This window comes from Grampus griseus (assembly GCF_964374135.1).
Source record: "Grampus griseus genome assembly, chromosome: 4".
Taxonomy (NCBI): domain Eukaryota; kingdom Metazoa; phylum Chordata; class Mammalia; order Artiodactyla; family Delphinidae; genus Grampus; species Grampus griseus.
The window spans coordinates 25,649,615-25,675,041 of NC_138997.1; the positions used below are offsets into that span (position 1 = coordinate 25,649,615).

A 25,427-nucleotide genomic window follows, 5' to 3' on the forward strand; every position below is an offset into this window, starting at 1 on the left:
AGACTTCAGACAATACTACAAAGCTACAGTAATCGGAACAGTGTGGTATCAGCACAAAAACAGACATATGGATCAATGGAACAGAATAGACAGCCCAGAAATAAACCCACACACCGACAGTCAATTAATCTTTCACATAGAAGGCAAGAATGTACATGGAGAAAAGACAGTCTCCTCAGCAAGTGATGTTGGGAAAGTTGGACAGCCACATTTAAATTAGTGAAGTTAGAACACACCCTCACACCATACACAAAAATAAACTCAAAATGGCTTAAAGACTTAAATATAAGACATGACACCAAAAATCTCCTAGAAAAGAACATAGGTAAAACATTCTCTGACATGAATTCTAGAAATGTTATCTTAGATCAGCCTCCCAAGACAAAAGAAATAAAAGTAAAACTAAACACATGGTACCAAATTAAACTTATAAGCTTTTGCACAGTGAATGAAACCATAAACAAAATGAAGACAACCTATGGACTGCAAGAAAATATTCGCAAATGATGCGACCAATAAGGGCTTAATTTCCTAAATATACAAACAGCTCATACAACTCAACATCAAAAAAACCCAACCCAATCAAAAAATGGACAGAAGACCTAAACAGACATTTCTCCAAAGAAGACGTACAGATGGCCAATAGGCACATGAAAAGATGCTCAACTTTGCTAATTATTAGAGAAACTCAAATCAAAAATACAAGCATCTCACACTGGTCAGAATGGCCATCATTAAAAAGTCTACAAATAATAAATGCTGGAGAGGGTGTGGAGAAAAGGGAACCCTCCTACACTGTTGGCGGGAATGTAAATTGGTGCAGCCACTGTGGAAAATAGTACGGAAGTTTCTCAAAAAACTAAAAATAGAACTACCATATGACCCAGCAATTCCACTCCTGGTTATATATCGGAAAAATACAAAAACACTCATTTGAAAAGATTCACACACCCCAATGTTCATAGCAGCAGTATTTACAATAACCAACACATGGAAGCAACCTAATTGTCTATCAACAGATGAATGGATAAAGAAAATATGGTACATATATACAATGGACTACTACTCAGCCATAAAAAAGAATGAAATAATGCCGTTTGCAGCAACATGGATGGACCTAGAGATTACCATACTAGGTGAAGTAAGTCAGACAGAGAAAGACATATCATATGATAACACTTATATATGGAATTTAAAATACGATACACATGGACTTATTTACAAAACAGAAACAGACTCATAGACATACAAAACAAACTTATGATTACCAAAGGGGAAGGGGAAGGAGGGATAAATTAGGAGTTTTGGATTAGCAGATACAAACCACTATATATAAAATAGATAAACCACAAGGTCCTACTATACATAACAGGGAACTATGTTCAATATCCTATAATAAACCATAAAGGAAAAGAATATGAAAAAGAATATATATATGTGTATATATATAACTGAATCACTTTGCTGTACACCAGAAAATAACACAACATTGTAAATTAACTCCTCTTCAAAAAAAAAATATATATATGGATCCTTTTCCATACCTCAACCTAAAATAATACTTAAGCAACCAAATTAAAACATTTGATTATCTGTTGTTGTTGTTGCCAAGATACTTATTCAACACTTCCCCTTAGCTTTCACAGTATAGAGAAGGAATTCAAATCCTGGAGTGGAAACTAAAATATTCCAGATGAGACCCCGGTTTAACAGGTGAGAAGTATTTTAAGATAACCTCAGGTCTCCAGAAGTTTCAAAAATAATTATAAAGACTATCAGTAACTGAAGGGGAAATCCAACACTTGTCGTGTGACATAGTAAGTGCTCAGTACAGGTTTATGAAAGAAAACATTTTTCCCTGAAGTTTTCTCTCTCTATCTAGGTTGGAACACAATGTTATTTTGTAGAAATTATTTTATAAACATGTTGAGGGATGCATTTATTTAACTGTTTAGGCTTAGACCAGGTCTGCTACTATAAAGCAAGACAAATCAATCATCTTCTACTGATTCTGGGCAGTGTTAACAGCAGAATCAAATAATTAAATAATCAAAATGAGCTGGATAAAAGGGCACAGAGTTGGTGTGTTCCAAACAGACATTACATTGAATCCTTATACATCTCTTTTTCGTGTTCAAACATCTGCTTCTTTCTGGTGATTATTTGGAAAAAAGAAGTTTAAGGGATAGCTGGGTTCATCATGCACAGGATGGTTACCAGTCTTTATGTGGAGGGACCACAACACTCACAGGTTGCTTGCTTCACTCATGGCTGGCCCTGCCTTCCTTGAGTAAATGTCTATACTCTCCTTATAACTATGTCTGTTCCTTACTGCTCATCCAGTGATGACTGCAGTGCATTGTATTTATTTTGTCGGGCACCTTATACATTTGATTGGTGTTGGTGTTTTGATCTTTAATTAATCATTTATTTAATATGTAATGATTATTATATTGGAATTGTAATTACATAATGAAGATCCACTTTCAAGGCATTACACATTTCAAATGCCTTTGGAATAACAATTTTGCCTTTTAAAACACCACTTTGTATGTGTTTACAACTGAAATACAAATGGGAAGATTAGAATTTGACACAATCTACGTTTATTATTATTATTATTGCTACTACTACTACTACAAAATTATTTAACAGCTATATCTTGGATATAAGGTAACATACCAAAAACCAAGGCCATAACTTTGATAACTTTTTTTATTCTTACTCTATCTTGGCTTAAATATAATGCTGTGATTAAATGGAGTATACAGCAATCACAATACAATAAGTGAAGGCTATATCATATATTTTCCATGGAAAAATTTGTATCACAAATTGTTCATATATACTTTTGTTCAATTTTCTGTTTTAAAGGAAATATTGGGAATATTGGTTTTGCACCCAATTGTTTATCCAGACATGCGCAAAGGAGAGATGTCTTAATGGAAGAAGGACGATTGAAGCACAAAATGGAAACTTGCCTCAAAGAAGAGATCTGGAAAGGTTACGGTGAACCACAGTTACTGAAGCGTAATGTGTATCTCTGTGCTCTCTGCCTTTTTAACCTGTGAGATGTGACCTGATTTTTCCCTCTCATTCAATCAAGGTCATCACTAAACTTCCAGAACATCAAAAATAAAATAACACGAAGGAGGAAAAGACAAAGAAGAGTTTAGGTGTATATTTAAAAATACCACATTGGTTTAAAATAACTTACAATGAAAGGGTCACTTAAGAAGGGCACTGCTTAAAATTTAAGCAGGCAGTAATGGAAAGCGACAAACCTCAAACAATTTGTCTTTCACAGTTGAGTGAATTCACAGTGACAGCAAGACAAGGATGTGCTAACTTACCTCTGCAGGACCTTGGCTGTTGCTTCATAGGCTCTCCCCAGGCTGAGATCATCATCCAGGTCTGTAGAGATTTTAGCATAAGTGTTGAGGACCTATGGGGGAAGAGGAATCCTTATTAAACATATAACATGACCAGATTCACTGATGTTTCATTTCATAACAAAAGATTCAAATTAATAGTTGTTTTTCACATCACCATAAAATATTTTTTTGTTTATTAAAAATTCATGTTGGTTTGGTTTATTTTTATCTATAGTATAACTTGTTTTGCAGTGATCTCTTTGAGCCATGACAGTGAAGTCTTACTTTTGTAAAAGTAATTCTTTTCCTGAACAATCCAAAATCTTCCAATTGATATAACTTAGGGGTGAGTAAATAATTGGATGGTTTACAACATTATTTTCAAATATGGGACCACTATCTTAGGTAATATAAGGCAGATTATAATAGTCTACTGGGGTAGCTTAAATATCACTTTTCCTTCTATAAATAGCTGTTTGAAAAGCACGAATTTATGTGCCAGGCAATTTCTAAATCTATCATTTTATTAGAGGCATATCTCACAGTTTGTACACATATTCAGTATACACTAAAAACATTTCTTACAAATGTACTTCATTACCAACAATCTCTTCAATAATCAAAAGATTACGGCTGCCACAGCCAGACGTATGATCTTAACACTGACATCATCTGCATGGTATAATTTTCCTTTTTATTCTTTTTCCCTTTCAAAGGCCAGAAGAAGGAAAATATGTAAAATAAAATCCCCTTTTCCTCTTCCTCCTTCATTGTTACTTGAACCAACCTATTACACACATGAAGACACAGGAAATCTCCAAAGACCTCTATGGAAATCCTTTTTGCTCATTTTCTAAGAAGAAATTAGCAAAAGTCATTTGATGGCGTTGAGTGGGAGAGTCAGCATGAGGGAGGATGTACATCCGGCCTGAATTAGGCATCTTAGAAAGTTTGTGTATGAAAGGCGGTGTTGATATTCAGCTTTACTTTCTTAAAGTTAATATTTGGGAAATAACTTCAGTGAGGCCATGTGATACCTCCTAATTTGTGTGTGTATATGTGTCTGTGTGTGTGTGTGGTTTACAAGTGACTTGAAATAATACTGGTATTAAAACTTACTGATACATATTGACCCAGTATTTTAATTCCTGTTAAACCTGCAAAGTTCATCATTTTGGTTCTTCTTTTTAAGTCTCTTAATAAGTCTTGTATAAACCTGAGACTATTCTTTTCACTCTGTTGTGCAAAACTGATTCACCCAGATTAAGTCCGATATGACTTGACATTGAGCTTTCTGCGTTAAGGGGCAGAACCTCTGAATTTTGTGAATTTGTAAGAGACCTTATTAAATCCAAATATCAAAATATTTAGGAAGAGACTGTCAAGTGTCTCTTTTGGTTCATATATGTTTTATATGGCATTCTAGAAACTTAAAGATTGAATATTATATATTTTGTGTCAAAAATAGTTCGTTTTTCGGTAAATATTGTTACTGTGTGCCAATGTTGTGTTAAACCCTAGGAAATCTTAAAGAGAAGAGAGTATGCTTGCAAACCTTCGAGGCATTTATAGTCTAGTGGTACAGAGGTTTGCACTGATGCGGCTGTGTGAATTAGCTGAAAACAGATTTCTCCAGGGCTTCAGCTGTGCTTCCTCTGCACCACTCTCCCACACCCCTGGCCACCATGAACCCGGAAGCAGTACAGTAGCATCCAGAAGTACCCAACATTATCTTAGGGCTGTGACTCCTTGGACCATGGTTAGGAGGGTAGTTTCCATGAGGAAGCTTCTATAGAATCAAGGAGCAAATACCAGCTCAGCCTGGGCTTCTGGTTTTGGCCTTGGACTTGATTCTATAGAAGCTTCCTCATGGAACCCAATGGGGTTTCCTGAAATGAACACCCAACTTAGAGTAAGAAGACTTGGATTCAAGACCTAATTCTACCACACCCAACACACCTGGCCCAAGAAATCTCCCTGAGAAGCTTTCCTCGAAGCAAAAAAGAAAACCTCCCTCTGAGAGTTGTTATGAGGCTGCTGTGAGATGATACAGAGTTCTATTTGAACCTGGGATGAGAAGTTTCTGGGACTCTGTTAACCAGCCATCAGTGAAGAGCTCCTGGAGAGTTCCCTCCTCAGAGTAAAGGCGACACATTTTATTTGTGACTTGAGAGAGTGCCTCTCTCAGCTTACATGCTTTACCTAAAAACAGGAAATATATAGGCAGTGGGAAGAACATAGTTCACTACTGGCCCAATAGGGAAATACTCAATTACACTGGACCCCCCCATATCCACGGGGGCTACATTCCCAGACCACCAGTGGATGCCTGAAATCTTGGACATAGACTATGCTTTCTCCTGTACATACATACCTATGATAAAGTTTAATTTATAAATTAGGCACAGTAAGAGGTTAACAACTATAACTTACAATAACATAGAACAATCATAACAATATACTGTAATAAAAGTTATGTAAATGTGGTCACTCTTTCTCAAAATATCTTACAAATTTAATGCATTTTGCATCTTAACTAAGCACTTATCACACACCGTGGCTATAACTTGCTGTTTGAGGTGTGACAGCAAAACTAGCATGAATTTCTTTTTCCTTCTTCACAGTTTCACAGATAGAAGATTCGTTCTTACTATAGATTTTAGCAAATTCAGCATACAATTTTTTTTCTTTCCTTCCTAAGTTGAGAACTTTCACCTTTTTACTTAAAGGAAGCACTCTGGGCTCTTCTTTGGCATATCCAAATTGCCAGCATCACTCGCCTTGCACTTTTGGACCGTTATTAAGTAAAATAAGGGTTATCTGAACACAAGCACTATGATATCTCAACAATAACCCAGTAACCTTTATGGCTACTAAGTGACTAATGGTCGGGATATGCTGGACAAGGGGATGATTCACGTCCGGGATGGATCAGGATGGAAGCCACAAGATTTCATCATGCTACTTAGAACACTGTACAATTTAAAACCTATGACTGGTTTATTTCTGAAAATTTCCATTTAATATTTTCAGACCTCGGTTGACCGTGGGTAACTGAAACTTCGGAAAGTGAAAACACAGGTAAGGGGGGACTACTGTTCATGAAGTCAGTACTGAGAACCTTGAAAGTGCTACAGGGGAGCTCATCTAAATCAAAGACAGGGCCTCTGCTCCTCAGGAATGTGAGCTCTGACTGGAGAGAGCCAACTCAGGTAAAATCATAAGGGGAACACAAGACGAGACTCAGCAGATTGGTGAATTGTGTAGTCCAACCTAAGGGAAGTAGGAAGGATAGTGTTAAAAGGAAAAAAAATATAAAAGTAAGTGGAAAAATAACAAGATTACAAATTGTGTAGAAAATAACTGTTGGTGGGAATGTAAATTGATTGTTTTTTTGTAAATCCAAAAAAGAGGGGATATATGCATACATATAGCTGATTCACTTTGCTGTACAGCAGAAACTAACACTACATTGTAAAGCAACCGTCCCCCAATAAAAAACAAAAAACTAAAAATAGAGTTGCCATATGATCCAGCAATCCCACTCCTGGGCAAATATCCAGAAAAGAAAAAAAAAACTCTAATTCAAATAGATACATGCACCCCAATGTGCATAGCAGCACTATTTACAATAGCCAAGATATGGAAGCAACCTAAATGTCCATCAACAGATGAGTGGATAAAGAGAGATGTGGTACACATATACAATGGAATATTACTCAGCCATAAAAAGAATGAAATAATGCCATTTGTAGCAACATGGGTGGACCTAGAGATTATCAAACTAAGTGAAATAAGTCAAACAAAGACAAATATTATGTGATATCACTTATATGTGAAATCCAAAAAATAATACAAAAGAATCTACATACAAAATAGAAACAGACACAGAAAACAAACCTATAGTTACCAAAGAGGAAAGGGAGGGATAAATTAGGAGTATGGGATTAACAGATACACACTACTATATATAAAATAGATAGGTGTAATAATCTATAATGGAAAATAATCTGAAAAAATATATATAACTGAATCACTCTGCTATACACCTGAAACTAACAAAATATTGTAAGTCAACTATACTTCAATTTTAAAAAGCATGAATATTAAATATCTCAAAAAACCCAAATTGTGTAGAAAATAAAGATGTTTTATATTGACCTTACGGTAAATTATGTTACCTGCTTTTTAATTAAGGTATAATTTACAAATTAATAAATATTGATCAACTTGAATCATCAGACAAATAGGAATCTTCTTTACAAAGATTACTTCAAGTGAGAAAATACAGTGTAGAAATCTGAGGGATCCACTGTACTTGACTGAATACCCCTGTGGCATGCAATATGTTGGAAACAAATCCAGGGTGTGGAAGGTTAAATTCTGTCATTGCAAATCAGAGATAAGAGGAGAGAAAAAAAGAATCTCAGGTGAAAAATATTTTGATGAGTTCAAAATTCATTATATATCCTTAAATTTTATGGACAATGAACTTAATCAATCTTTGTCAAAAGATCAAGGAAAACACTGCTTAAGCGTGCTACTATGTCAATTTCAATGAGCATGATTACAAGATTACCGAAGTTGGAAAAGTCAGTTCATGTACCTAATAAAAACTGAGTGCTTTGTGGCCACTCAATCACATTGCTCCAATGATTTCCCTGAATAATGGAGATGAAGTTTTGAAAGCTATTGTACTAGAAGTTTTAAAGGCAATGGACTTTATCTTCCCACTGAAATAAAACTGATTAACTTGAAAAGATATTTTCAAATAAAATCCAGGTTCTTAAAATGAGATAATTTCTATTGGTTACCTAAAAGTGAAACCAGTAGAACACTTAACATAAAAAATGAGAGTGTGCAAAAGAATAATGCTGGCAATATGCTACAAGTTCTTTGAAGAACTGTTTGCTGTAAAATCAAAATTTAAGGATCATTAATTCATTTTGCTGCAATAGCCTTCAAGGAAACATTGGATTTAAGTCAAGATTGTCATCGGTCAAGTAAGTGAGTGGTGTATATATATATATATTTATATATATATGTTGTGTTTACATAGATAGATATATACGAATATTAGACTATATCTATATCTATATCTAGAGAGATTGAGAAAGAGAATAGAAAAGGAGCCTGGTCCCCCCGGAAGATTATAAGAATGAATTCTGTGCCTGAGCACCTTTAAGGCAGGAAACATAAGAACGCATTACTATGCCTAATAATATCAGACACCCAGTTGTTTCCTTTCTTCTACATCTTTAGGATTTCCAATGATCAGGGCACCTTGGAACAAAAGAAAATGAACTATCTGATATTGATGCCCCTTCTTGTCTTCCACTATTTTCCCATTCCTTACTCCACTGCAGTTCCTCTCTTAGAGTCCCTTTATTTTAGACATTAAAACAGAAGAAATTCCAGAAATCATGGCCCTCATATTTGCTTTCAAAACTGAAACTTACTTTAAGCTACTATGATGATGATCACTCCTGGCCTAATTTTCCCAAATTAGATGGAATTCTCTCCCTACCCCTCTGCCCAGCCAGCCATTATAAGAAAACACTGTCCCCTTTATTTGTTTTAAACCTTTTTTTAATTTTAAGATAATTGTAGATTCATATGCAATTGTAAGAAACAATACAGAGCATGCTCATATATCCTTCAGCTTTTCCCAGTGGTTAAATCTTGCACGGCTATAGTATATCACAACCAGGGAATTCACAATCCACCCACCTTTTTTCACCAGTTTTACACACACTCGTGTCTGTGTGTGTGTGTGTGTGTGTGTGTGCACCCACGCATGCACACATGGCATGTTAATTTTATGCCATTTCATCACATGTATATATTCACGTAACCACCACCACAGTCAAGATATAGAAAAGTTCTATCACTACAATGATCTCTCATACTACCCTTTCTCAATTAATTTTTAATATGTTTGCTGCTTAGAAGAGAGAGAGATGGAAAAAATTTTTTCTCTTTTCCTTAGGTTAAAGAAAGGTCTGCCTTGGGTTAAAGAAAGGTCTGCCTTGGGAAAAATTCTGAAATAACTTGGCATCTGACCTCTTCCCTTTTGGTACACCTCCCCTACCTTGTGTGTTTGTATCTCCCCAGGGAAATTTCCTCAGTTAAGTGACAGAAGAATAGTAGTTGATTAAACAAATTTATACTTTGGTATGAATGACTCAAAAATCATTAATCCTCCCAGAAGAAGTTGTTGTTTTAAAAAGAGGATGCTAAAAATAAAAAAAAATAAAAAAATAAAAAGAGGATGCTTTGTAGGTCCCAATTATTTCTTCTGGGAGGAGTGTTCTGCAGTCTAACAAAGGGAAATGAAACAATTCAGATAGTGTCTGGCAGGATAAATTGGGGCAAAGGTTATTAAAAAAAAGGCCAGCCTTGTCTTGAAATTCCACCTTATGATATGATCCCTTAAGCAGGTACTGATTTTTATAACCTCCTCTGGGGTCTACTTCTGTGCCTTCAGATTTTCTAGACGCTCCACATGCTTTTCCGCAATGTTCCTTATCACGGTGGTGTGGAAGAGATGAAAACAGGGAGGAGGGCAATGTGAAGCAGCAGACGTGCAGATCAGGCATTTGTAAGTCACCGTTCCCTGAAACAATAACTACATGCTATTTTCATTCCCTCTTGTTACCACTTTTTTCATAATGCTTAGCCTTCAGAACCAATGTATTATGCAAAGAACTCTTCCAGTACATTCCATTCCATCATTAGATGTGACTGCGGGATAAAATTATGTGTGTGTGTGTGTGTGTGTGTGTGTGTGTGTATATATACACACACACACACATAATTTTTATGGCTGAGTAGTATTCCATTGTATATATACCACATCTTCATTATCCATTCATCTGTCAGTGGACATTTAGGTTGCTTCCATGTCTTGGCTATTGTAAATAGTGCTGCTATGAACATTGAGGTACATGTATCTTTTTGAATTAGAGTTTTCATCTTTTCCGGATAGAGACATATCCCTACTCTTAAAGACCTTACTATCTAAGGCAATAAGACATACAGACGCAGAAACTATATAGTGCTATAAGCCTGCATAAACAGCTAAAAAATTTTTTAACTCATTCAACAAATACTGAGTGTTTTCTATGAGCCAAGCTTTGTTCTAGGTGCTAATGATATAGCAGCGAATCCCTGGCCCCCATGCAGTCTACGTTGTATTTAGGTGATGGGGAGATAATTTGTAATTAAATAAATAAATGAATAAATCTCAAATAGTAATAAGAGCAATGAAGAAAATACAACGGGGAAAGGCTTCCTATAGAAAGGGAAACAATCTGCATTTTAAAGGAATGATAGAATTGGGTCCCTACTGAGAGGAGCTTACGCCAAGGACTGGAGACAGGAATGGGTGATACAATGAGGAAAAAAAGCTTTCCCAGGTACATAGTAGCAACAATGACCAATAGAAAAGTTTGCTTTAAGGTTCCTGCATAGAATGTTTTTTCTAGTAACATCCACTAACTAATCACAGTTTTAACTGATGGTATGAAGTGACAAACTTTCAAGCTGCAATTTATCTTTCTGATGACAAAGAAAGAATTTGACTATTGTTTTGAAGGTAAGGCAGGTCCTTCACTTTCATCCTTTATTCTACATGTACATAAAAGCAGTCTTTTGCAGGACATTTTTATTCATAGTTTTTGTCTTTTCTGCTTTCTAGGCAGCTCAACGTGTTTGGTGAAAAATGCCACATGTAAGATGGTGCAGTTGGCTGCCTTGTTTCCCAACATTCCAAGTTTTCCAAATTTTATGCAGAGTTATTCTCATGCCTAGGAAAAGGAGAGGAAATACTTTTATTTCTCCTTCAGGCATAGCACAGAGCACGAACAACTCAAACTAATACAGATCAGTGACATGAAGTTTAAATGGGTCTCTGTGCTCTGGCTGGTGACCCGAACTGCCATTGTTTCTGTAGGAAAATAACCCATGGAAAATATCATATAAAATAAGTTACAGCATCTAGCCTACTTGAGATGGAAATTTTGTAGTTTTTGAAAATTTTCTGTAAACTCCAATTCTACTTTTATTTCATGTTTTTCGTATTTTTTCTATGTAAATTCCTTTCTCCACTTACTACCCTCCCCCCACTGCTCTCTTCCTTAGTTAATTTAATACTTGAAATCAGTAGGGACCCCTACTCTGAGGGCATAGACCAGGCTTTGGAAGGGCCTTATGGGAAAATTAATCAAATCTCCCTCTGGGTGTTCAAAGTTTCTCCAAATATCATAGGCTTTTGATTCAGACAGGTTCACTACCGAGCTGAGTGACATATGTCAAGTGATTTAATGTCTGTGAGTTTATTTCCTCGGGTGTAAAATGAAAATGAGTAAAGTCTACCTTGAAATGATGTTATAAGTTTCCACTAGGATGAGGAATTTAAAAGTACTTACCAAGGATTTGAATGAAGCAAGTGCTTAGTTTCCCCGAGTGCTTATCTAACCATCTAACCTATTGGTTCTCACATGGGGGCGATTTTGCCTCCTGGGAATGTCTGGAGACATTTTAGGTTGTCGTCATTGGGAGAAGCCAGGGATGCTGCCCAATAGCCTACAATTCACACAATACCCACCCCCATAAAAAAGAATGATCCAGCTCCAAATGTGAATAGTGTTGCTGTTGAGAAATCCTCATGAAGCCTTTTCTTGAACAATTTTCCTGATGGGAAACTATTCTCTTGTGAGACTACTCAATCATTGGAGAGTTATGTGAAAAATCTATTGGTTAAGTGGAAGCAAAATCTGCAACTCTGCCTGCTAGCCAAGGTTGTGTTTTGTGGGACAAGATGAGCGCATCCTTCCTCCATGTGACGGCTCTTCCAATACTGAAAGAAAGCTGTTTTTCCTCCTCAAAGCATCCAAACTTATAGAGGCATCCAGGATGCTCTGAAACATGTGAGAATGAAACCCCAGAAGCTGTACTACATTTGAACGTTTAATTTCTAATTTTGTCTACAAGTCTAAGAGTTCTAGAAGAGTTTAAATAAAGCCACTTGGACCAAAATACATCTATAAAACCATAAGGGGCACCCATCGGACTTATCTGTAAATAAGTTATGAGTCCATTGCCTAGGGTACGTTTTTTATCTCTTTCTTCCTTGCCCACCATAAAAAGGCAGCAGAGCTAACACTTTGTTATACAATCCCTGCACAAACCCCAAATTGTGCCATTTCATAACAAAGGTTCAGCACTGAGCTCAATACAGTGCATTACTTTGAGGAGGAAAAGGCAATGATACAGATTTATTCTTGTGAAATAAGAAATATAGAAATAAAAAAATCAAGTTTGCCATCTTGAGCTTGAAATCATTGTCAAATCTTATCGGAAATACATTTATTCTGATTTCTGGCAATCTAACCCCCTTTAGCCATTTCACAGTTGGTGAGCAGAAAGGATGTTTCTGCCTCATTTACAGCGTCTGAACATGATTCAGACAATCAACTGCAACATTAGTCAAAGAAATCAGTGGCTAATGATTTCTGACAAGCCCTGCAGTAACAGGCTGAGGACCAGACTGGGTAGCAACAGCATTCAGAGCATTTTACTAGAGCCAGGAATAGGCAATGGGAGAAGATGATAAAAACAGAGGTAAACAGAACTGGTTTCCCATCACTTAAAGGCTCTTATACACTTTCTGTGAAGGCATAGTATCTGACATGCGATAAATACAGTAATCTTTTGCTACAAATATGTTATATTGAATGAACACTGAGGACAGTGAAGTGTGCAGCTCTGCAAACAATAACACATGAAAGTAGTTATATATTTTGCATTCTGCTGAAACTATATCCTTAAGTTAGGAGTAGTCTTGCCTTGCTATTTACACTGATCATTTGGACAGTGTACTCTTTCTCCCTGAAATGCATTACTCATCATTTGGACTGTTTACATCACCTGACACATAAAGTGAGGGCTGAATAGTCCAGAGCAGAAAGAACTGAGTGTTAAAAGATATGAGCTCTCACTTCTCTTTTGCCATGAGCTCAGGGTGTGACCTCGGACAGGTCACTTTGTTAACTTGAGCTTCAGTTTCGAAGACTGAAAGATAAAGGGGCAGGACCAAATGATCTAGAATTCTCCCTTCCAAAAATATGATTTTGATTTTAGACTCTACATGGCTATATTTACTAATTGAAGATATGCCCTAATTATTTTCAATCGTTTATCTTTGGCTTTAAAAATCCCTGATGAATTTATTTTATGTTTAAAAATACTTTTTAAAACACGAGAAACAAAATGATGAGTCATTTCATTCAGTTGAAATTTTATTTTCAGCCTTCCCCCTCATTTGAAAAAGCTTGCATATTCTTAATGAACTGCTTTAAAAAAATGTCCCTACCATGCAATAGGTGATAACAAGGAGAGCTAAATCTACAAAGCTTTTGGTTCATATTAAATACCAATTGTTACAAATGCAATGATCAGTGCTCTTCAAGAACAGCAATTTTTTTACAGCCTGAAATATTTAAAAATGTGATGAAAATTCAAGGTTATCCTTAAATTCATAAAATTAGAATTGCTAGTTAATCTCTCACACAGTAGGAGTTTACATTGTATTTTCAAAAGCTATAAGGATAGAAATATATCTCAAAAACTTCCAAGAATTTTCTTTCAGCAGAAACTCTCTCTCTACACATTCAATATAGAGATGCCTCTCAAACCCCAAAACAATGAAATAGAATTCCACTTACAGTTAAAAACAAAGTTTCCTCAGTAGTAAATTGGAACATATTGCTCAATACTGCCATTTTCTAAATTGGTCATTATACTTGTATACTATGTTAACAAGGGACATATTCATGAAGAATTTCTATTCTAATTCTCAACTATTTTCTATACTTTGAATCAGAAAGCATGCAAACTTTTATCCTGTGCAGCCCAATCATGGTGTGAGTTATAGTTATAGGTCCTTGAAAAGAAAATTTCCCTGCCCTTAATCTCCTGCAAGGGAAATCCATAGGAGGTTTTGCTTTATATTTTGTTAGAAGGCCGGTGCTCAAAGGCAGTTCAGTCATCTGTGCAGTGATCTGACATGAAAATATTCAGTGGAAGAGTAGAGTGATTAGTTAGTTCAATCACGTTCTCTTAGGAAATCCAGACCCATTGAGCAGTTGGTAATGGCAAAAGAGAGAAGGTGCTCAAAGACCACCAAGAGCGTGATCAAGTTATGTCAACAGAGTGGGTCAGACTGACGGCTACTGCTGAGGAGATAATAGGGAAACTCAGCCCCTCTTCTCCCAGGGCTCCTCCAGTTCCCAGGAGTCTTTCAGTTTATGAAGCCCAACTGTCTGCTCATCCTGGGTACTCATGGGCCATGATCTCCCTCATGGCCACAGGAATCTTTGCAATCAATCCCCTTGCCTGAGGTAATCTGAATGAATCTCTTTCTTGCACCCAAAGAAAAAAACGGAGAAGTTTTAGCTCTAGAGGACCCTTTTATTCTGCCTTGAATCCCAAGTTTCATCCTTGATACAAAAAGGAAGATTTAGGATATAGAAATCTTTTTTTTTTTTTTCCACGAAAACCTAACTTGGTAGATATTGCCTTGCTCTGAACCAAAAAACAAAATAAAAGCCCCTAAAATCAAACCAAAAAACCCCATTTGAACTTGAAATTCCAAATTGAACATTAACTTTATTCTCTATTGTATCCACTGATGCAATGCACGCAATTGATTCTCTGGATTGAGAGTTATGAGGCAACAAAACTTGGGGGACAGATTTTAAAAATTAGTTTAGCGTCTTAAAAAATATTATTTCAATTAAACTTCTTATTCAAAAATCCTCAGTATTTGCCAAGAAAAAAAAATAGGGCCTTCTAACAAAATATAAATATTTCTTCAAGGGAGAAATAAAAGGGTTCTCTAGAGCTAAAGTGGCAAGGACGTAACTTCAAGCCTTTTCCCCTTCCATGTTTGTCAGTGAAAGACAATACGGGTGGATTCCTTCTATGACGAGAGACAGGTTATATAAAATGATTAGAGATCTCATTGTCAGAAAAGATTTGGGGGGAAAAGTTTGCATATTTTTTTAAACTAAGGAAGTCTCCAATTCCACTTGATTATGTTTATGGGAGGATGAAAAGTGAGTGTGACGAGCGACTCTGTTACACCTATGATAACATTATCAGTAATTTCAGTTCTCTGTTACTTATGGAGACTAAAGATGGTGATGGCAAACGGGATCAAATGAAGCGCCAGTCAAATCTAATCTGACCAAACATGTATGGTCACTTTGTCCATGCAGAAACGGCAACAATTATGGCTTGCTGGAATGGGCAGGACTCTGGGAACCTCCCTCTAGCCACATAGACCTCCCACTGTCAGGAATAAACTCAGTTCTCTCCACTTCCACGCCCCTCTGCCTGCATTGCTCTTTCTTATTTCACGCCCGGCTCCTCCAGTGCCTGTCCTGCGCTCCCCAGGCCTCCACCACACCGACCACTTCTCTGTGCTGTTCCACCGCTTAGCAAAGCACCGCATGTATCTGCTTAATAATATTTATCTCTCTCCAATCAGATCGTAGCTGCCACGAGATCAGGAACCACATGTGTTTTGCTCTCCATTGCACCCCTAGCTCCTAGTCTTACGTTAACATAGAATATTGTTGAACGAATATGGTAGAGCTTTTGGAAGGTGCTGGTGGTAAAGTACCTGCAGAAGCATTAATGTGGATGTAATGAGCTGTTGTATTACATAATATACTATTATATATAACTATTTACTTGGCTTAAAGGAAATTAAGCTCATAAATCAAGTATTATATAATATTAATATATTACATATAATGTGTTAGAGCTTGTTATATATTAATTATATTACATAATGTTTTGCATTATATCTCAATAAAGGAAAAAAGATGGCACTTTAAAACTATGGCAACTGGAAAGTATGTGAACATTTTCAGTTAACAGCCATCCTAGAGAGTTCAAGTATCAGCAAACAAGCCAGATTCCTAAAGGAAGACATAAATGACACTTTTTGGGGGAGAGGCCGCGCCGCGTGGCTTGCGGGATCTTAGTTCCAGGGCCACGGCAGTGAAAGTGTGGAGTCCTAACCACTGGACCGCCAGGGAAGTGCCTAAATGACATTTTAAAATGACATAAGAACCCCCCCCATCTAAATGTGTGCCTGTTTCATCCAGTCACATTCCCAAATAAATAGCTTTCCCCCATTACGAGCCCATGTGGCATTATGCTCAGTGAGTACACGCAGATCAGAGGTTGAAATTATGTTAGATTCGTCATGGCATCTTGAGGAGTAATTCTTCCTGTCTTTGGAAGAAATATAAAAGAGTTTTTTTCTCTCTTTTAATCTAGAATGGTGAGCAACTACAGTTTCTACCTTCACAAGCAACAAGTTAATACGGAGAGTGAAAAGCCACTAGCTCGGCGACACACCAAGCTCCTCCGCTTCTCGTGAAATGGCCACTTAGCAACCTCCTCCCATTGGACCACTTTGCACAAAACGGTTTCTGGTTCCGCAGGGAAGGATCAAGGAGGGTTCTATACTAGCGAGTGACGATCTAGAAGGTTTTAATAAACACTAATCCTGTGAAAATTTCTATATTTCTGCATGAACCAATTACCACTAGGAGATGTATCTTTCCCCTGGCGGTAAAGCCATCATCTATTCATAATCCCTCTTACTAGATCTCTTCCTCATTTAAGGCAGGATTCAATAAAATTTCATTTTGTTTCCCCCTTCTCAGAAATCCATAAAAGCCTTGAAAAACATTTTGAGCATATTGTGTCTGTACAATTTGATATCCTTTCCACCACAGGCCATTATTCTGGTAAACTCGGTAAACCCTAATTTAGGTCCACGATGTAATGCTTTCATAACTGGCTGCGCGAAAATGTTTCTTTAAAATAAAACATGGTAGGAAAGTCTTCCTCTGAAGGCTTGAACACAGAGGAAGCTTCATCTATTACCCTTTCACCATGATAGACGAGACAAGAAAACAATTTATGAGTCATTTCCATTCTGACAGATGTGACAATGACGGGAAATGCGAAGCCTGCCAAGAGCTTTTATCAAGTAGGTTATAACGACGACTAATAAGTGTAAATAATAAATCGCTGGAATCTTAGGGGAAATGCTGGCAATATGAAACGGTTTGGGGTACTTCGGATGGGGCTCTGCTTCTCTTGGAATTCCCTGCCTTCCCAGTAGAGTTTTGGCCTGACAATAAACAACAGTTTAGTACTTTATCTAATCCTAGCCAGGAGGTGAGTTCAACAGCAAGCTTTTGCAGATGTTCACATCCAATAATCTATCCATAATTGATGAAACAGGGAGGTCAGATGTAATGGCTGCTACTATTCCAGCAACAAATAAATGGTTATTGACAAAACAAGCCAGCGTGGCACAGAGCGCGGAGCAGTGACAGGCGGGTGACAGGGCTGAGCAGAGGCAGGGAGGACGCCAGGATTCCTCAGCAAGCCGAGAGGCAGTAGGGCACGCTGACACACAAGCAGATGCAGGGGACTTGAAAAGGAAAAGGGAGGTTGCTGAAGTACAAAAAGAAAAAAAGGGGAGACATTTGGAGGCAGAGAAGAAAAGGATGGTGGCCCAGGGTAAGGCTGGGGACCCAGGTAAGTACAAATGCGTGCGGTTCAGAAATACCTTTGAATGCGTGCACCGTGATGCAGCCGTCTGGTGGCTGCTTTCATCACCGGCGTGTCTTTGCTCACATCGCTGGCTGTCACACTGTGCCGCCCAGGTGACTCTACCACCAAAGTGTATGCGTGGGACGCTTTGGTGTCCAAACCTCCCACTGAGGGATATTCATTGACATTCCATTTAACACTGCAGATACCGGTTTTTCTTCCGTATATATTAAAAAAATCTAGGAAAATCATGTGTGCAATTTAAACCATATTTTTAGATAAGCCAAAGATGCATAATTTTGTGGCTGGAAAATTTCTCAAGACAGAGACTAACTCTGAAATACATGCTGCTTAAAATCAAATTTACCGCAAAGGAATGGGAGTGGAAGGCAAAGTTTTCTTTAATAATGAAAAACAAACATGGCACTCTAGAACCTCAACCTAGGCAAAGAGTATAAGAAATGCATTAATCGAGTATACTTTTATTGACTGAATAAAATTCAAGATAGTTAAACATAAATAAACAGCTGAAATCCTACATTTCTATTCCAGTGCTAAAAAACAATGTTCTTTTTACACAGTTTACTATGTAGTATTATAAGATGAAGAATGGTAGAATGAAATGGTAGTTATTATTGCCATAGGTAGTTGTAAAGAGGCTTGGGACAGAGATGTTTGAAATACTAATATTCCGAAAATCACTTAAATCAATTTAACACCCTTTAGTGGTTTATTTAGAAGTGTGATTTATTTTATACTTTGCAACCAATGCCTTTGATCAGCTCTGAAATAACATATGAGCTGAAAATAAAATGGTAAAACAAATTGCTGCTTACATTCTATAGTAAGCTTTAGGCTTTATAGGCTAAACTAGAAAATTTCCATTATATTTGGCATTTTCAAATTATTTATCAATACTTAGAAATGGAGAATTAATAGAGCCAAAAAGATAATTTTTGTAATAACGTGCTAGTTACTCTGCTCCCTGAGCTCTGCCGTCTGCCCTGCTGGGAGTCCGCCCAGTTAGCAACTTCGACCTACCCCAGTCTCCGGGACCATCTCTGCCCCTGGTCTACCAGGGCGGAAGCTTGGTAACACATTAGTTTGCCACAGATTATATTCTGATTTTAACCTTTGTTAAAAGTGACCAGGCTCAGGCTTCCCCGGTGGCACAGTGGTTAAGAATCCGCCTGCCAATGCAGGGGACATGGGTTCAAGCCCTGGTCTGGGAAGATCCCACATGCCATGGAGCAACTAAGCCCATGCACCACAACTACCAAGCCTGTGCTCCTAGAGCCTGCCAGCCACAACTACTGAGCCCACGTGCCACAACTTCCGAGCCCGCGTGCCTAGAGCCCGTGCTCGGCAACAAGAGAAGCCACCGCAATAAGAAGCCCGCGCACCAAAGCGAAGAGTAGCCCCTGCTCACCGCAGCTAGAGAAAGCCCGTGCGCAGTAACGAAGACCCAATGCAGCCAAAAATAAATTAAAAAAAAAAGTGACCAGGCTCTTGCTGGGTGCCTTGAGACCAAGGCCCCAACATGTATCCAGCCTTTGGAGCTGCATCCCTTATTCTTCTTGCTTGAATCTCTGTCTTGGCACTTGGTACGTGGTTGGGTCCCTACTTACTGTGAGTCTGGAGACCTACCTTACCACCATCAATGTGCTCCCACCACAAGTCCCATTCCTGAACCCCAGTCCCTGTGACTTGGTGCTTGTCACTTGCCAATGGTGGTCACTACCATTAATTGAGCAAAAACTACCTATGCAGAGTGTTTTATATTCTTGGTACATTTACTCTTCACAGAGCTTTTTGAGATAAATATTAACATTCCCATTGCACAAACGAGAAACACGAAGCACAGAGAGGCTGAGTAACTCTCTCTGGTGCCCACAGTCCTAGAGCTGGAAAGGATTTGGACTGGGTTTATTGGACTTCGAATCCTACTTGTTTTCTTCTAGACCACTGTGATATGCCTACTGCAGGGTGACCCTGAGGGTGGCTGTGCTGATGGAGACCTCACAGCTTACTGCCTCCTGGTGCCTTTCCCGGAAGGTACTCTCCACTTACCTACAGGGCTACCCACTGCCTGGTGTCCGATGTTCTAGATGTTAACCTCATGCTGGTCTGGTTTCAGCTTTGCCTATTACTAGCTGCTACTTTTTTCACCACATGGCCTAATGATAATAACTGATGATAGCAGGAGTATTTCTTATGTCATTCCTCTGTCTGCATGACCTCCTTTTCACCCAGACAAAAAACACATCTCATTATAATGGGATGCCTTCCGTGATCCCACCCCTCATCTCTCCAACTTCGGCTCCTATTACTTTGCTCTCCTTTTGCTTCTTTTCAGCCTTCCTGGCCCCAAGCCTCTGAGGCACATTGCTGCCTCGGGGCTCTGACCTTGACCATCGCCCCTGCTTGGAATGTACTTCCCTCAACTGCATGACTAACTCTTTCATCTGCTTCAGTCTTCCAGCAAAGTCAACTTCTCCACAACGCCTTCCTTCTCTGATCATCTGTTTAAAATTCCTCCCACCCACCACTTGCTTTGGCATTCTTGAATCATTCCTTTGTATTTTTTTTCTTTATTTCTCTATCGCTTATGATTGTCTAACAAACTATCAACTGCTGTCATAACTCAATTGTTCATTATGTTTCATCTTCGTTGTCTGTCTTTCTCCAATGGGATGGAAGCCGATGAGGACAAAGGTCTTTGTCTGTTTTGCTGTTGATGTATTCCAAGTGTCTAGAGCAGGATTTGGCAATAGGTGCTCCAAAACTATTTGTTGAGTAAGTCAGTCATAGATTACTCTTAAGACTACACATATTAACTAATTTAATCTCCCTGACACCCACAGGTAGGCATTATTATTATTATTACATTTTTTTTAAAGGTGAGAAAACTGAGGCACATAGAGGTGAAGCCACTGGGCCAAGGTCATATAAGTGGTAAGTGATTAAGGAAAGATTTGGACCCAAGCCATCTGATTTCAGAGACAGCACTTTTATCTGGTCCTCTCTCCCACCTCAGTGCCACAATGCTGCCTGCAGTCTGCCACCATGCAGACCAGGCTCCAAGTTCTGGTTCCTTTTGGTGCCACCTGTCCTACTGTCAACCAAGATTACAACAATGGTGTCCTGCAACAATGTTGCTAAGGAAATTGAACAAGGTTTAATGACTTGTCCAAGGCCAAAGAGCTTGTTAACAAAACCACAACTAGAACTCAGGATGTCTGACTCCCAGTTTGGTGGTCTCTCTAGTACTTTCAAAACCAATTTTGAAGATCATAATGATTGCCTGGACGGTACTTTTCCATTCCCACATAATCTATTACAATAAACAATTAAAAAATAATTTTTGCCTTGCAAGCTTGTGACAAACATTAGTAATTATTTACATAATATTTTAAAGTGAAAATGTTTATTTTGGTAATATCTGTGATATTATAACATATAAAAATGAACATCATAAACAGTCACTTTGCTGTAAGCTAATATAAGCTCATAGGGAAAATGAATATGTTTAATTAAATTTAGGAAAAATGTATAGTTAAATCATTTGCAGTACAATAATAAGGACCAATAGACCATTATCTCGTTACTATTCCAATGGAATTTTCAGCTACATGCTATATTAATAAATATCATCTTCACTTTACAAAGTGGGATGCTAAGAGATTTATCTATGATGTGGTAAGTCAGCGATGGCAGCAGGAATAACATAATCCTTGCACTAACCCAGCAAATCATTCTTTTACTATTCCATACTGTTCACTAGCATTTATTGAGGAAGTGCAGTATGCCAGGCATAGATCTAAGTACTTTCTACATATGAACCTGTTCAACCTTCACAACCACCCTATGTGTATCTATTAGTACCTAACTGGTACTAACATATTCCTTATGCTGCCAGTGAGAAACGGAGGCACAAGAGAGGTTAAGTAACTCACCCAAGGTCACAGGATTAGAAGTGGCAGAAGTCACAGGATTAGAAGTGATTCCAAGATTTGGAATCAGGCGATGTGACTCCAGGGGCCGTGCTCTTAACCATGACATCATACTGTGATAATGGTTAAGACAGTAACAGAGAGATTTGAAATGTACAGGAAGGACCTATCTCCCTCCCCCAATTTATTTTATCCAAAAGTGACAAACATTCTGCTCTACCAGATTTTTCAACTGAAAATCTAACAAATTATACTTTTTATGCTCTTTCCCTTGCATTTGCTAAGAGTTGCTGGTAGATAGCAAATTGGTATCACTAGAAAGAAGAGACCAGGGGTCATAGGAATAATGTGTTGAACACACCACTTTTGAAAAAGAACTCTACTACTTTTTTTTTTCTTTTTACAGATGTATTAACTCTAGCGCTGCTACATAGTTCATTGTCAGCAAAACATCCAGAGAAAACAAGGCAAATTCAGCTAAGCAGGTAAGTCATAACCAACGAGGAATCTATGGTACGCCATTATCTATGCCAATGGAGCGTAAGAGGGAGATGGGAAATGAAAATGAGAGGTGAGAATTCCTGGCGTCTCTTTCTCTGGAGAAGCTACAAAGCAGTGGGTCACTCTTAGCCTGATGCCACTTGACACTCCCACGTCCTGTGCCCTCTCACTCTCTTCCCCCAATTCTGTGCTGATTCTGAACTGGCCTGGCAGCAGGGAGGTGATTTTTCTTTTTAGGCATCAAGTGTTATTCAATAATAATTTCTACTGGACAAGAATAACAAAGTGTTATTTATGCCAATAAGTAGTTCATTAAGCAGAACAGATGAGAATATTTTTTAAAATGTACATGAGAAATTTGTGATGAGACTTAACAAAGGAGTTAAACAAAGGAGTTTAAAATCATCTTACTGGGGCTTCCCTGGTGGCACAGTGGTTGAGAGTCCGTCTGCCGATGCAGGGGACATGGGTTTGTGCCCCGGTCCGGGAAGATCCCACATGCCGCGGAGCGGCTAGGCCCGTGAGCCATGGCCGCTGAGCCTGCGCATCCGCAGCCTGTGCTCCGCAACGGGAGAGGCCACAACAGTGAGAGGCCCGCGTACTGCAAAAACAAAACAAAAACAAAACAAAACATCTTACTGACGACTTCGTTAGTTGCAACAGCATTAGCAGTTAGGGGCGTAGCTGACTCCTCAGTCTTGGCTCTGCGTTTGCTAGCTTTGTGATCTCCACGGGGAGGTCACTTAGTCTAAGTCTCAGCCTTCTTCATCTGTGAAACAGGAGTAAATAGAAAATACTAGTAATATCTGCCTCTTAGGGTTCTTGTGAGTATTAAATGAGATAAAGGTTTGGGTACAGTTCTAGACACATAACACACAAAGACACATCAGTTGTTATTGTTCAGGATGATGCTGTTCTATCAGTTAGGGCTCATTTGATTTCATGGGACAAAAACCACCCCAATCTAATTTAGGCCAAAGGGGAAACTAAGGACTCAAATGCCACTAGGAATTGTTCTCTCCATTTCTTATCTTGGTTTTTCCTCTGTGTATTAGCTTTATTCTCTCAGCGCACCATCCTCCATGGTTCTAGAAGCTCCCAGCCTCACCACAGAGGACTGGCTCTGATTTAAATAAACAAAATTATCAGGCAAGCAATCTGATTGGCTTAGCTTATTTCAGGACCCTCTCCTAGAGATTCGCTGGGGTGAGATGTAATAGTGGTGGTGATATCTGTAACCCAACGTTAGAAACAAGACCGTAGCCCGCAGAGAAGTGGTGGTGGGAATGGTGTGATGCTCTGGGAAGACAGAGACAACAGATGTCCTCCAAATCGCTATTAAAAATTCCTCTGTGTAGCTGCTTCTCCTCCTGTGGCTTTATCTCAGTTAACAGTACCATCGTACTTTGGATTACTTGAACAAAAAACTCCAGATTCATCCTGGTCTCCATCCTGTCTCCTTACTTTCATCTACCCAGCCAGAAAAACTGTAAAGTTGTGAAATGTCTGTCAAATGTGCCTATTAGGAGCTACACCACCACCATCCGAGTTTGACACCCCAGCGTGACTGGAAAGCATTTTCGGCCCTCCCAGGCCTTCACTTGTGTTGTCTCTTCTCCACTGAGGGGACAGCTGCCCTTTACCTTGAAAAGTTCAATTCAAATGTCTTTGCCTCCATCTCGAAATAAGACAAAGTTTCCCTGTTGCTTCTCTAGCTCTTGGTTCCTGTTAAAGTATGGCACAAGTACGCGTTAGGTGCCTATTTCCTGTACAGACAATTCAGTCTTGCAGCATAATAAGAATCTACTTGAGCATGAGGAAATGGCTCAGATCTGTTATTCAAAAATGTGCACCAAACTTAAATTTAAAACAAATCATCACTATATATAAAATAGATAAACAACAAGGTCCTACTGTATGGCACTATAGGAATATGGGAACTATATTGTAATAACCTATAATGGAAAAGAATCTGAAAAAGAATAGATATATGCACATATATATGTATAACTGATTCATTCTGCTGTACACCTGAAACTAACACAACACTGTAAATCAACTACACTTCAATAAATAAATAAACACATAAAATAGTCCATCATCAACATAGTAGTTACTATTCTTGTTTACATGGACTTTGGCCAGATTTACTCAGGATACCAAAAGGCATAGGGCTGTAGTTTTCTCCCTATTTTATTGTTTTTGCTTTATAATTTATATGATTGTCTTTTCACTTTATCAGGTCATCTTTATATGTCCTTTATTAGTTGTCAAGCATTTAATAACTTTCTCTAATGTTTGGGATAAGATGAGCTGCAGAAATGGCTAACTGCTACTATCAATCCTGTGTAGAAGATTTTTACTATGACTACAGTCTATATAAAACCTACTGAAAACATTAATTAAGGTCTTTAAATTTTAATGGAATGGAAAAATAATAGCTTACTTTTTCTTATTACAAAATCAATATATGTTAATTGTTAGAAATTTTGAGGAATACAGACCCCTCACGCCCCCCAAAATAGAAAATTAAAATCATCCGTATCCTAGCTTCCACAGATAATCACTGAAAACAATTTGTTGTTTCTAGTATTTTCATATATACATATGTATATGTGTGTATATAAACATATAAGTACAGTCATAATGTACATTGTATTGTATCCTGATATTTTATTTAATATATTGATATTGCTTTTATTGTTATAAAATATTTATTTTTTTGTGTCAGGATACTCAACAATGTTTAATTAATTTGCTATTGTACATTTACTTTGCTTCTGGATTTTTCCCCATTATAAACAACACATAACATTGCATAAAAAAGTTATAGCTGAATCTCTGAATATATTAATAATTATACAAACAATATTACAGCTAAATGTTTATATACATTAATAATTATTTCCTTTAGATAAATTCTGAAGTAATTCCTGAGTCAAAAGATATGCAA

General features: G+C 37.9%; 1 protein-coding gene across 1 annotated transcript in view; it reads right to left on the reverse strand.

The window, feature by feature from the left end:
• The window catches only part of TTC29 (tetratricopeptide repeat domain 29), a gene marked incomplete at both ends in the record, with an annotated part of 250,762 nt that overhangs the window by 130,021 nt on the left and 95,314 nt on the right, over positions 1-25,427 (reverse strand). Inside the window, one exon of the mRNA XM_082653305.1 lies at positions 3,354-3,445. Within this exon, the coding sequence (XP_082509431.1) occupies positions 3,354-3,445 (92 nt within the window). The remainder of the gene's footprint in view (positions 1-3,353; positions 3,446-25,427) is intronic.